The following is an 11,577-nucleotide window of genomic DNA, read 5'->3' as shown; positions in this document are numbered from 1 at the left end:
TATGATGCATCAGTGGCCTTTCAAGTCTAAGTAGTGTGCAGAAATGGCCACTGCAGGGAGTTTAATCGTATATTATACATTGTATTTTAAAAACTCGTGTTTTGCTTTAAACTCTTAAAGTAAATGTATTTTCCTTCTAACACTGATGTATAATTATTGTGTATTCAGCTATAGCACAAAGATAATGATGCCATCAACATATCACATTTTGGGAATAACTGCTCTCCATTGCTAACTTGGAATTCCAGTTCAAATCAGTGAGAAGTAACTGTTACATTTTTCTCATGGAAATATGACAGAAAAATCCTAAAATTTTAACTCAAAGTTTAATTCAAAAAGAAATCAAATCTCATTTCTAAGGTTGTCAAAGCATTTTGCAAGAATAGATGCAGAGAATTTACAAACATCCAAGTAAGCAATAAAACACACAAAACTGAACTTGGTTTATAAAATGTTTTATTCATGTTAACATAGCTGATACATAGGGATTCAAACAGTTCCACAAGGCTTTTGGGGACTACAATTGAATGAATAGCAAAACAATAGTGGTTCAAATCTCTAATGACAATCACTGGACAGACTAACAAATCATCCTTTTATAGGATGTGTACAAACCTGCATTGAAAATGACTAAACTTGACACTTGGACTTGTGTGTGTTACAGCATTTGTTCCCATTTCCAGTGTAATATCTCAAGAGACATGCATGACAGAATTGTCTACTTCCCATTAAAAAGGTCCCTGCATTTGGTCAGACAAGCCCCACCACCCAACCCCTTCCCAAACAGGCATGCTTCAGTGAAAGAGTGGCGTTACAACCAGGGCAGAAAGTGAGGATTAAACCAATTGGCACTACTTGGCTGTATTACAGTATTTGTTGCCAGCATGTAAAGTGCACTAGCTTTCCCTGCAGTATGAAAATTAAATCTGTTTGAAGTTGGGCTTCAGCTGCTGTAACCGTACCACGTAACTGTGTAGAGACAGACATTAAAAAAAAAAAAAAAAAAAAAAAGTTAAAAAAAATTGGGCGATATTTTTTTGTATGTCTAACATTTCTTATTGGAAAAAAAAAATCAAAACATTCTCAACTGATGGGATTTTAGGCTTCCAGTTGTTCAACAATGGGAGTTTTTCTGCCTCTAAACTGAGCTAGAAGTCTGATACCATGTCAAGCTATCAATCACTTTTCTACAGCTGAAACTGCACAAATGGGAAGGCCAGGATAAACACAAATCAAAGGAATGGAGGGTTTCTTTTCACCAGTTGCTGTCCAAATCTGCATTGGGAAAAGCTTTTTTTTTTTTTTTTTGGAAATTATTTTTTCTTTTTGTCCTTACGCAACTCTTTTCAGCAATGGGTTTAATTGGTAGAATGTTTGAGTGGAGCAATAAGGAATGAAAGATGTGTAAAAAGTTTTTTTTTTTTTTTTTTTTCCTTTTGTTGTTTTTGGAGATGACCCCAACATTTGAGGGCTTGTGTTTTTTTAATTCTCATTCTCGCCTCCCTCTCCTCCGTCTCCACCATCGGCCTCCTCAGCAGCGGTGTCGGATGTCCATAACTGAGGAGAGAAATGGGTATTTGTTTAAAATACAGAGGAATACAGTGAAACATCCACACCCCTTTACCCTTTCTGAATTTTGAACATCATAGTTTCTCCTTTTTTACCTTGCAGAGTTCAAGGTGCTTTAAACAGAACACAATGTAGAAATTTGAAGTGCTGCAAATACTCAACCTCTCTTTTTAAATAAATCCTGCCAACAACGATTTCAGTCCCTGGACAGTGAATGAATAACAAGGCAATTCCATATACTTAAAAAAAAAAAAAAAAAAAAAACTGCTGGTAAGAAGGCACTTGAGCCAGCATCAGTTTGTACAATGTTGGCTGTCAAAATTAACCACGATAATAAGTAAGTATATTTGTATACAGTATCAGAATCAGAATTACTTTATTTATCCCCGAGGGGAAATTGTTTAAGTAGGACTGAGTAATAATTCAATTACATCTTTTACTGACTTTCAGTCAGTGTGTTTGCACACAGCAGCAGCCATCTCCTCAATGAACAGGTCTATGCTTGCACCACTACAACAATACAGCTAATAATGAGTTCACCATCATCAGTACATTCTTTGTGCCCTGCAGGCATGAGCAAAATGTCTTCCAAAACCTTCTGGAGTTTTACTGTATGAACCCTAATGAATGCCTTTGAGGAGACACTGTGTGTGCCATTACACCTATTTGTATGGTTAATCACATCTCACCCTTCAACAAATGAATGCATATGAAGCATATCAAGACCATAAGACAGACATCGAGGCAAGCGTAACACAACTGCTACACAACAAGGATCATTTTTTGCTGTGTGAGAGCAGAACACTCACTGTCAGGTTGTCTCTGAGGAGCTGCATGATGAGAGTGCTGTCTTTGTAGGACTCCTCATTTAGCTGGTCCAGCTCTGCAATAGCATCATCGAATGCCTGAAAGCAAGAAGGAACAGGTTAACATGTGCAACGGCACAACTGAGGCCGCAGGAAAGTGACAGATTTTGTAAGATAGTCTGCAGACCTTTTTAGCCAGTTCGCAGGCTTGTTCTGGGGAGTTCATGATTTCATAGAAAAAGACGGAGAAGTTAAGTGCCAAGCCCAAGCGGATGGGATGTGTGGAGGCCATATCCTTAATGCTGATATCAGATGCAGCCCTGTATGCTTCCTTTGATCGTAAAACGGCCTCTGGAGACAAAGGAAGGAATCACAAGAGAATATAATGTCAATAAAAGATTCTGACTCCTTGACAAACATTAATGCAATAGTTCAACTGTACAAAAACCAAAGCGTGAAACAACAAATCTGTGGCTCTACCTGCAGTTATGTGCCAGACTATAACCTACAGTTGTTACAGCATTTGCAAAGCAACCAGCAGGAACTGCTCCTGGCAAAGAGACTGTCTGGTACACAACTGTGAGTAAATATTTTTTACATTTCCTTTTTTTGTACAGATTAAACAGTGAGATATAACATGCTAATTAGTAAACTTTAGAGGTGCTGGTAGATGGATTTTGCTAGAGGCAGGGTAGCAGTTTCCAGTCTTAGTCTCAGATAAGCTAATCAGTAGCTGGCTCATCAGTGAGCCACACAGCTGCATTGGGTGACATAGTCATTCATTACCATGAACATGGGCACTGTAGATTACTTTGAGGACGAAAATAATCCCCCATAAATTCACTACTTACTCCTGTTTCAGTAACTTCTGCTATAAAGTAGAGTGCCCAGGGCTCTTTCAGGAAATGACAACTTTTTTCTGAAAATGAAAATTTGTACTTTTTTTCTTTGTTTTTTTCCAAGTACATCTTTGGTAGGAACCAACAGGCTTGGGGCTGAGAGACAGACGAGGTGAGAACATCAGAAAGTACTGAAGGAAGGACTAAGGCATTGTGAGGTTTTGTCTTTTCAAAAGCTTCTTGACAATAAGAAGAATATGGAATACAGCATTAATGTTTTATATTGAATTCATCAGTATTAAATGAGCCAGGTCCTTTCATTTATGTGGTTCCATCTGGAACATACAATGCTAACAAGAGAACAGCGAGGGGAAGAAACTCTGTCACTATACATTTTTCCTGTGGGAAAGCGGGAGGCCCTCTTTATTAGCTGCCACCCACTCCTGTGTTACCCTCCAATGAGAGGGGGCCCTGTGGTCAAATGACTGTGACACATTACCCTATTTGACATAATTTACAGCTCTTGGCTCTAAGACAAAATCTGACACATCCCTATTTGCAGTGTGAAGACGCCCTGATTAGACAGGGGGTGGGGACAGTTTACCTTTTACTAGGGATCTAACAATTTCAAAAACTCACGGTGCATACCAACCGTACATACCTCGATATTAAGGCCTTGATGCCATATCTATTGCAAAGAAAACTTATTTGAAAAAAATGCTCTTTATTAATAGCGCATACAGCATTTTTTATTCATATAAAGATGGTTTAGCCTATATTCAAACCCTCTTGTGAAGAGAGATATAAAGTGTGTGTAAAACTATGTGTTTGGACAGTGCAGCCTCTCTCACCGCTACATCCACATTTCCTGCATTGTCTGTAATGACAGCAATACTATAATGATAACAGTTATTCTTCAAGTTGAGGTCCCACTCCAAAACAGCAGATTTCAAAACCTCAGCTATATTGAGTCCAGTGTATGACTGGAAAAGAGGCCACGTCTGTAGGACAAAACTTTTCATTTCCCACTCGCTGCTAATAACATGAGCTGTGACTGTAATCTAGCTCTGATTTGCCCAGTCGGCAGTATTTGCAAGTTATTTTGCGTTTCTCAATTACCTTTTCACCAATGTCAGCACTTGAACTGGAAATTGAAATGTAGTATAACTGTAAACTCACCATCTTTTTCAGATTCAGTGGCAACCTCAGCGAGGTATCTATAGTAGTCCCCCTTCATCTTTAGATAGAAGACTTTGCTCTCGGAAGAAGTGGCTTCTTTAATTAAATGGTCTTCCAGCAGTGACTGTGAAGAGAGAAAACGGAAGATCAATTAGCAAGTAAACAATGAACAAGAAGACTCATCACAACAACCAATCCACATGCACACAGACAGATGAAGAGCCAAATCTGAAGGACTATTTCACATGATCATTCACTGAAACAGCAATCACGCTGTACTTACAAAACACTCACTGTGGAATTGGGCACAAATTAAGGCACATGTGTCAAACTCATTCCACAAAGGGCCGAGCGGCTGAAGGTTTTCTTTCCAACCAAGCAGCAGCACACCAGACCTGACTCATTTCATCAGCTGATCTCAGTCTTCAAACGGCTGATTGGTCAGACTGCATCGTCTTGATTGGTCGGAGGAGTAACCTGCAGCCACACGGCCCTTACATCCACACTGCACCGTACAACACTAAATATAGGTGGAGCTCACACATCCCAAGTGTGGCCTCCATCCACCAGATAGCACCAACTCCCCTTGCATTTCACAGCTGCTCAACTCAATGATTAATACGAACACTTCTGCTCCATCTGAAGTCAAGTGCATGTGCTCACCCGGTGCCATTTAGAAGAAACATTTTGCTCTGTGTCAGTTTCAGCTAAAGTCGCTCCAAAATAATCTACAACCAGGCCAGGCCTCTAGTGTGTCCCCAGCTGCCGTCTGTCCCAGATTCCACACTCTTTCACCAAGCACTCTCCTCCTGTCACCACTGTATAGCAAAATTTGAGGTCTTATTGCTGATTTTAACAGATTTGGCATCAATCTTTATTCCCTACTGAAACGTGATCAGTAATGAGTTGTTTCGTTCACAAAGTCTAGGGTTATGACACAATAGCTGTCTGTGTTGCATCATACTCCCTATTATTAACTTAAACAGCAGAGCTTTAAAATAAAGCCCATGCAGCATGTGTCTGTGTGCCTGCACATTGGCTGGCAAGTTCAGGATCTTCCTCTATCTAGGCCACAGTACAGAAATAAGATTGAAGAAAACAGCGAGGGGAAATTTTGAGCTCAGATGTTCAGTGATGAGTTTACTGCAACTGCCGGCTTCTTTTCAGTAAAATCACCCTCAATTTTCACTTAATTACAAAATATACAGCAGAGCAGTGGAATGAAATTACAATTTGAAGATTAAATTGCTAACAAAATTGAATCTGTGCTTTACCACTAAATATGCAAACTGCACTGCAACTACAATTAGTTGCTTAAAACAGCTAAATTATTACTAAAGTAGTAAGACTGGTGAAATAATACAGACTATAAAACAAGTCTGAAGCCTACACTGAAGCCTAAGGTATCCATCTTGGGATGATGAACACAGGGCGATAACCAGGGCTAATCTGTGTCAGTGAAACTGTGTTTTAAGCTCATATTAACCAATTTAGAGCAGATCAACCATTCACTCAGAATGAATATGCTTGCCAACACCTAAATTCCAATTTAGGTGTTCTGACTGAGAGGCTGTATGGTGTTTAGAATACATATCCTCCATGCCTTGAACTAAAATAAGTTTCATCAAAAAAAAAAAGAAGGAAAAAAAGGAATGAAAAGGAAAAATAAAGCATTCCCTTTCACTTTCCCTGGGTAAAAGAAACTTACCATTGTGTAAGGCAAACCCACCCCAGCAGCTACTCCCCAGTCATTTACTGACAAAGATTGGCTCAGGCAGAACATGTGCATGTCTCAAGTGCTAGCTATTCTTTTTTCACTGCATGCTCTACACAATAGACAAGAAGAGTAGCTTCACTCTTAGTGCTTTCACACAAAGCTCTGATTTCAGTCATCAGTGCTCACAAGAAAGTACAAACAGTGTTGCTGGATTAAAGACTGGCTGGGCATGTGTGTGAGTGCCTTTCCACATCAGAAACTGATTAGTTTTCCGAGCATGGATTAATCCCTCATTATCAATTTAATTAGCAACACTACAATCAGCTGTGAGGTGGATTTCTTTGTTTGTTTTTTTAACTGTGATAGTCAGGCATGATGATGAGATAAAAGGTGAGTTAGCTGCATGGATAGAGAGAACTAAAGTACTATTAGAGGGGCGTGGGGGTATCCCCCAGAAGAAAATTTAGTCAATTTTAATGCATCGATCTGGCCTACTCTGAAGAGACAATTTAAAGATTTGTGTAACTTAGAAATAATTTTCCCACATATTGTATTAGCAGGCTAAATACAATATACAGAAGCTTCCATAAACTGCAGGCCGAACAGCTATTCCAGCCAGCTACTTTATTATATTCATTTTTTGATTCTAACAAAATAGTTTTGATTCACAAGTTGAAATTCAGCAGGTGTGTACATTTTACGACCATTAGCTTCCGCCTCAACAAAATGCGAGCAAGATAACAGAGAAATGTGCCATCTGCCTTTATCAGTCCTGCCCCCATATGCTCTGTGTGAGCATGTGTGCCACACAGGCTGTGTCCTGCTGGGTGGAGTGGAGCTGGCAAAATCATCATCAGCATTTGACAAATATTAGCAAAATAATTGACGACAAAACACACGAAGAACTGCACTGATTGCACGGACAGGATATTTTCATTAGACAGGCTACTTCGGAAAACACTTGAAGATGCACTACCAACAGACTAAAGAGGCAATGCTGTCAAAGTAAAAACGGTACAGGTTGAGGCAGAGGTGCTGCAAGCACAATACAGCAGTTCAGCAGGGCAGTTATTGAGCTGGGCATGAACTCGGACAATAGTGAAGATGATTAGATGTTGATGTTATTCGGTAGATTCACATGATTTGAGTCACATGAAATTATTTGTATATTTTGTTATTTTCGAGTTATTTTTGCACAAGCTTATTTTATAAGTTGTTTAATTTTAAACCAATGCTGAGGCTGGATAAGACATGGGATTAAAAACATGCCCCCTTAAAATAACCTTGTTTATTTCCATTGTGGAAAGCTCTGCATATAGAGCCACAACAAAACATTACATTCTAACATTTACCATTACCTATACTATTGCAGTATTTCCGCTAAGTCTAAGTTTATAGAGGATTCAGGACTCTACTATGTGCCATGACCACATCAAACACAACTAGTAAGAGTCTTTTCCAAACCATCAGAGAGATTACGTTTAAAGCATCAAAATACATGAGGGTCTCACCCACACATCACTGACTGCACTGAGCATATTTCAGAAATGTAATCTAGTTGTAATGTAATCTAGGCTACTAAGAGAAAGCGACAGTATTACGATATGGCTAGTTTAAACTGATGCTGGGGATGTTCAGAAACAGACCGTGAAGCATGTAATCTAGAATGAAAGTAGAAAATAAGTGACTCTAAACAGCAAATTTTGCCAAAATATGAGTTTACATCTCGTCTGGTCTAAAGCCCTACATTTACACCCAGTGGGTTAGGGTTAGGGTTTCTCAACGGGGGCGGGACTGCCCCCCAGTGGGCGTTCAAAGAACATTGGGGGGTGCTAGGAGTAAAATAGCTGAGTTTGTTTTGCTGAAAATGGGGGGCGTTACTATAACAGTAACAGTCATTCACCACCACAGTATTTTAATAGTCTTCCATGCCTTGTCTCACAATATCATGTAATTTTTACAAATTTACAGCAAGAGTAGGCCTGGAACATGCCGGACGCGTCTGCAGGGCGTGTGCGTGGCAGAACCGTGTTGCTTTTTATTTCAGTCCTGTGTTAACAGGTTAGAGCTGCCACATTGCCGTGACACTGGCTATGAATGCAGTGGGTAGTCCTACATCTCAAACAGGCTGGTAAAATGCACAATTTCAATCATAAATATCAATATACAGGGGTTCCAATTGCTTTCTCATTGATGGGGGGCGGCAAGAGGTGTGGGCATTGAGTAGAGGGTCATTTATCCAAAAAAGGTTGAGAACCACTGTTGTACAGGAACTGGATCCCAAATACCCCCAAACATCTGCTGCCTCCCATCTGAGACCTGCATTTAGCAGAGATGCATGTCTGTCTGGTTTCAGTCTGCTGTGCAGGATATCAAGACAGGGTGGGCAGATGACGCTTACTTGTCTACCGCAGCCTATGCACTTCTGCCTTTGTGTGTGCATAAGTAACCCGTCAGGTTTCTGCAGACAAGTTATGGCATGAGGACTGACACACCCTCCTCTGCTGACAAACCCTCAGTCAACAATCAGGAACAGAAATGCTGAAAACTGAGTCACAGATGTGCGAGTGCATATTCTCAGGAACACACATGGAAAGCTGGTTGAAAATTAATGGCCCCTGCAGCTTTGCTGTGCATTTTTTTAAGACTTTAAAGGCAGCTCACAGAAATTATCTCAATCTTACAGCCAAGCTTCCACCCAGCTCTCCTCTAATCCATTGTCATGGCAGACTAGAAATAATGTAAAGCATCAATCTGTACTGTTGCATTAGATTAAACAAGAGGTGGAAGTGATCTGTGCAAACTGGGATTTATGGAGGGTATGAGTCTTTTACAAATGCAAATTCTTGCACTTGGCTAACAGCATTAGGCTTATATCTGCCACATGGGATGGCATGGATACAGAATATAGCACAGCTTTAAAGAATACAGAGCATTCACTGAGTATTACCAGAGTTCTCTCTCCAACCATTTGGACACACCTTGCTGGTGTAGTCACGATGACCTTTTGTCAGTTCATACCCTCAAAGGTTTCAAGCCTATTGTTCTAAATCCAGATTCCCAAAAGGCAGGAACAGTGGGAGGAATACATAATACTTCCTTGTCCTCTCTGGCTTTAAAGGCCATAATTTTGCAACAGAGCAGCTCACATGAATCAGGGCAGATGCTATTTGACACACATTATTGCGCTCAACAATGACATCTCACATTAAATTTGTACAGATCTGTCATGAAGACAGTGAAGGACTCAATGCAGACATGTTAACAAATAAGATGAGTAAATATAGTTTCTTCCACCAGTGTTTAAGTGTAACTCAAAATAGCTAACCTTAGGCTACACATACTTCAACCGTTCACTACTGGTCTCAAGAGAGTGGGGGAGTATTAATGAAACCATAGACATCATCAGCTGAACATGGTTAAATTATAATGTTTCAGTGAAACAATATCGTTATGCTTCGAGTGTGTTTTTTTCAGGAAGGTGATCTGACATGGAGGTAACAATGATTCAGGCTAAAGATTTAAAAATCGGAGAAGAAAATTGGAGACATTACCAAAACAACGTCGCAGATATCTTTCAGCTCTCTCTCTACCTTCTTCCTGTATTCATCGGCCATTTGCTGCTTAGCCTCAGTCTCCGAATCGCACTTCTGTGCGATACCGGCTATCACCCTCCATGCGGACCGTTTCGCCCCAACGACGTTTTTGAAGGCAACGGACAGCAGGTTCCTCTCCTCGTTTGACAGCTCCCCTCCCAGCTCTGTAACCTCCTTCATGTTGCTTGCCATGTCGTCGTAGCGTTCAGCCTGCTCCGCCAGCTTGGCCTTCTGGACAAGAATCTCTTTAGACATAGTTTATATTTTTGGGGGGGACTGAGAAATCAGAAATCCGGGAATAGGTGACAGTCAAGGACTGCTAAGTTTAAGAATGGACGAAGCAAGGTATTCCCCACAGTATCGTCAGAAGCTGCGAAAAAATAGTTAAAAAAAAAAAATTAGTAGCTGTCGATAACACTTTATGCAACTGGGAGGCAAAATAGCCCCGCCGATCATTAACATAACATGAAATAGCATGCATCCGGCTGGTATGAGCTGAAAAGTGGTAATATCAACCGTTAGGTAGGTAACAGCAGTCAGTAAAATCTCTTAAACGGAAGAAAACCAGTTTTCAGACACATTTAGTAATTACAAATTACCAGCTCGCTTTCACCAAGATAACTCGCAGTGTGGGAAAAAAAACTTTCTCTTTACAAACGGTTTCTAAACTGATGTTGACTACAAACATCGGAAGCGGACATCTGATGGTGAGCCCGTTTCGCACGGCGACCCGCCACAAAGCTGTCTAGAGCAGCCAGCAAGCAAGTTAGCAAAAGCTAGCTGGTAAGCTACAATGGCCACTCCTTTAAATAAAAAATGTCTCATTACCGTTACTGATACAAAAAGCTAAATGCAATAGAAAACGAACCGCGGTTTGTCAGTATAGCGATTAAACAGTGATCTTATGTTTAAAGAAAAGAAATAAAAGATTTAATAATTGTCTCTGATCTACTCTACCTCAAATTCGCTCCACAAATTGATCCGATTTGAGGGGTTGGTCCGAAATCTAAAGAACAGCAGTAGCAGGGAGACTACAACTAAACTGCTGAAATTGGGAGGTTCGTTTGTATATCAACTCTCCAATCATAAACCGTAATCTCAATTGATCGACAGGAAGATTAAGCGGTGTAAACCAGTCGTTGTTTAGCGCTGTGGGAAAGAGGTGGGCCTTCGGGGGTAGTTTGACAGACCGGAACGCTGCAGCGGTTGGGGCCACGGGGTTTCCTCCAATTAGAGCAAGGGATGAAGACGTCATCGCATTGCCATGGCGATACTCATCCAATCACTCCCTGCTTTCACACGCCGTGGGCACTGTAGGCGGGTGTGGCACTTAGGCACTTCAGATGGATCCGTCTTTTTACACAAGGATTATTGGGTGACATTTAATTTTTTTTCTCATCGTTAAAGAATCCCATGTAAATGGACAATATGTTATATATGGATGTACTACCACACAGGCCTCCTGGGCACAGACTGAGGGACCCAAGTCTAGCTAGTCTAGTTACATTATGTGAGTCCACTTTTCTCATTAGTGCACTAACTAATTTATTTCAACCAATACTGTTCTCATAGTTTCATAATTAATTCCTGTAAAGAACTACAAAGGCCAAGACCTGTCTTCAATCTTCATTGGAAGTGCATTTATCTCACTACATGTACATGTGGATGTACATGCATAATGAGGGCAGAAGAAAAATGCTAATTTCAGGCTATTTTGAATTCAGGAATCCATTTGTAATTATCAGCTTGGCCGTATTTACAGAGCCTTAAAATCAGGTAATAAAGCAAATCTTTACCTGCTTTGCAGAGCTGATAGTTCAACCTTGTTTATCAAGAGCTCTGAATTGGTACTAAAATCTGCTAATTGGTCA

The 11,577-nt window shown here is 40.3% G+C and overlaps 1 protein-coding gene across 2 annotated transcripts; it reads right to left on the bottom strand.

Moving 5' to 3' along the window:
* Positions 1-439: 439 nt before the first annotated feature.
* LOC139342513 (14-3-3 protein zeta-like) lies at positions 440-10,861 on the bottom strand. Of its 2 annotated transcripts, none has more exons than XM_070979646.1 (6): positions 10,664-10,861; positions 9,665-10,076; positions 4,394-4,517; positions 2,563-2,726; positions 2,379-2,474; positions 440-1,557 (listed from the first exon to the last, which is right to left on the bottom strand). In XM_070979646.1, exons 2-6 carry the CDS (start codon positions 9,959-9,961, stop codon positions 1,483-1,485), a joined length of 756 nt encoding a protein of 251 aa, XP_070835747.1. In that variant the 5' UTR covers positions 9,962-10,076; positions 10,664-10,861; the 3' UTR covers positions 440-1,482. The 2 variants fall into 2 exon arrangements, with proteins under 2 accessions (XP_070835747.1, XP_070835748.1); XM_070979647.1 differs by having other exon boundaries at positions 10,306-10,689.
* Positions 10,862-11,577: the final 716 nt, after the last annotated feature.

Source organism: Chaetodon trifascialis, chromosome 14, assembly GCF_039877785.1.
Source record: "Chaetodon trifascialis isolate fChaTrf1 chromosome 14, fChaTrf1.hap1, whole genome shotgun sequence".
In the NCBI taxonomy this organism is placed as follows: Eukaryota; Metazoa; Chordata; class Actinopteri; order Chaetodontiformes; family Chaetodontidae; genus Chaetodon; species Chaetodon trifascialis.
This window is presented reverse-complemented; position numbering and strand designations above follow the sequence as displayed.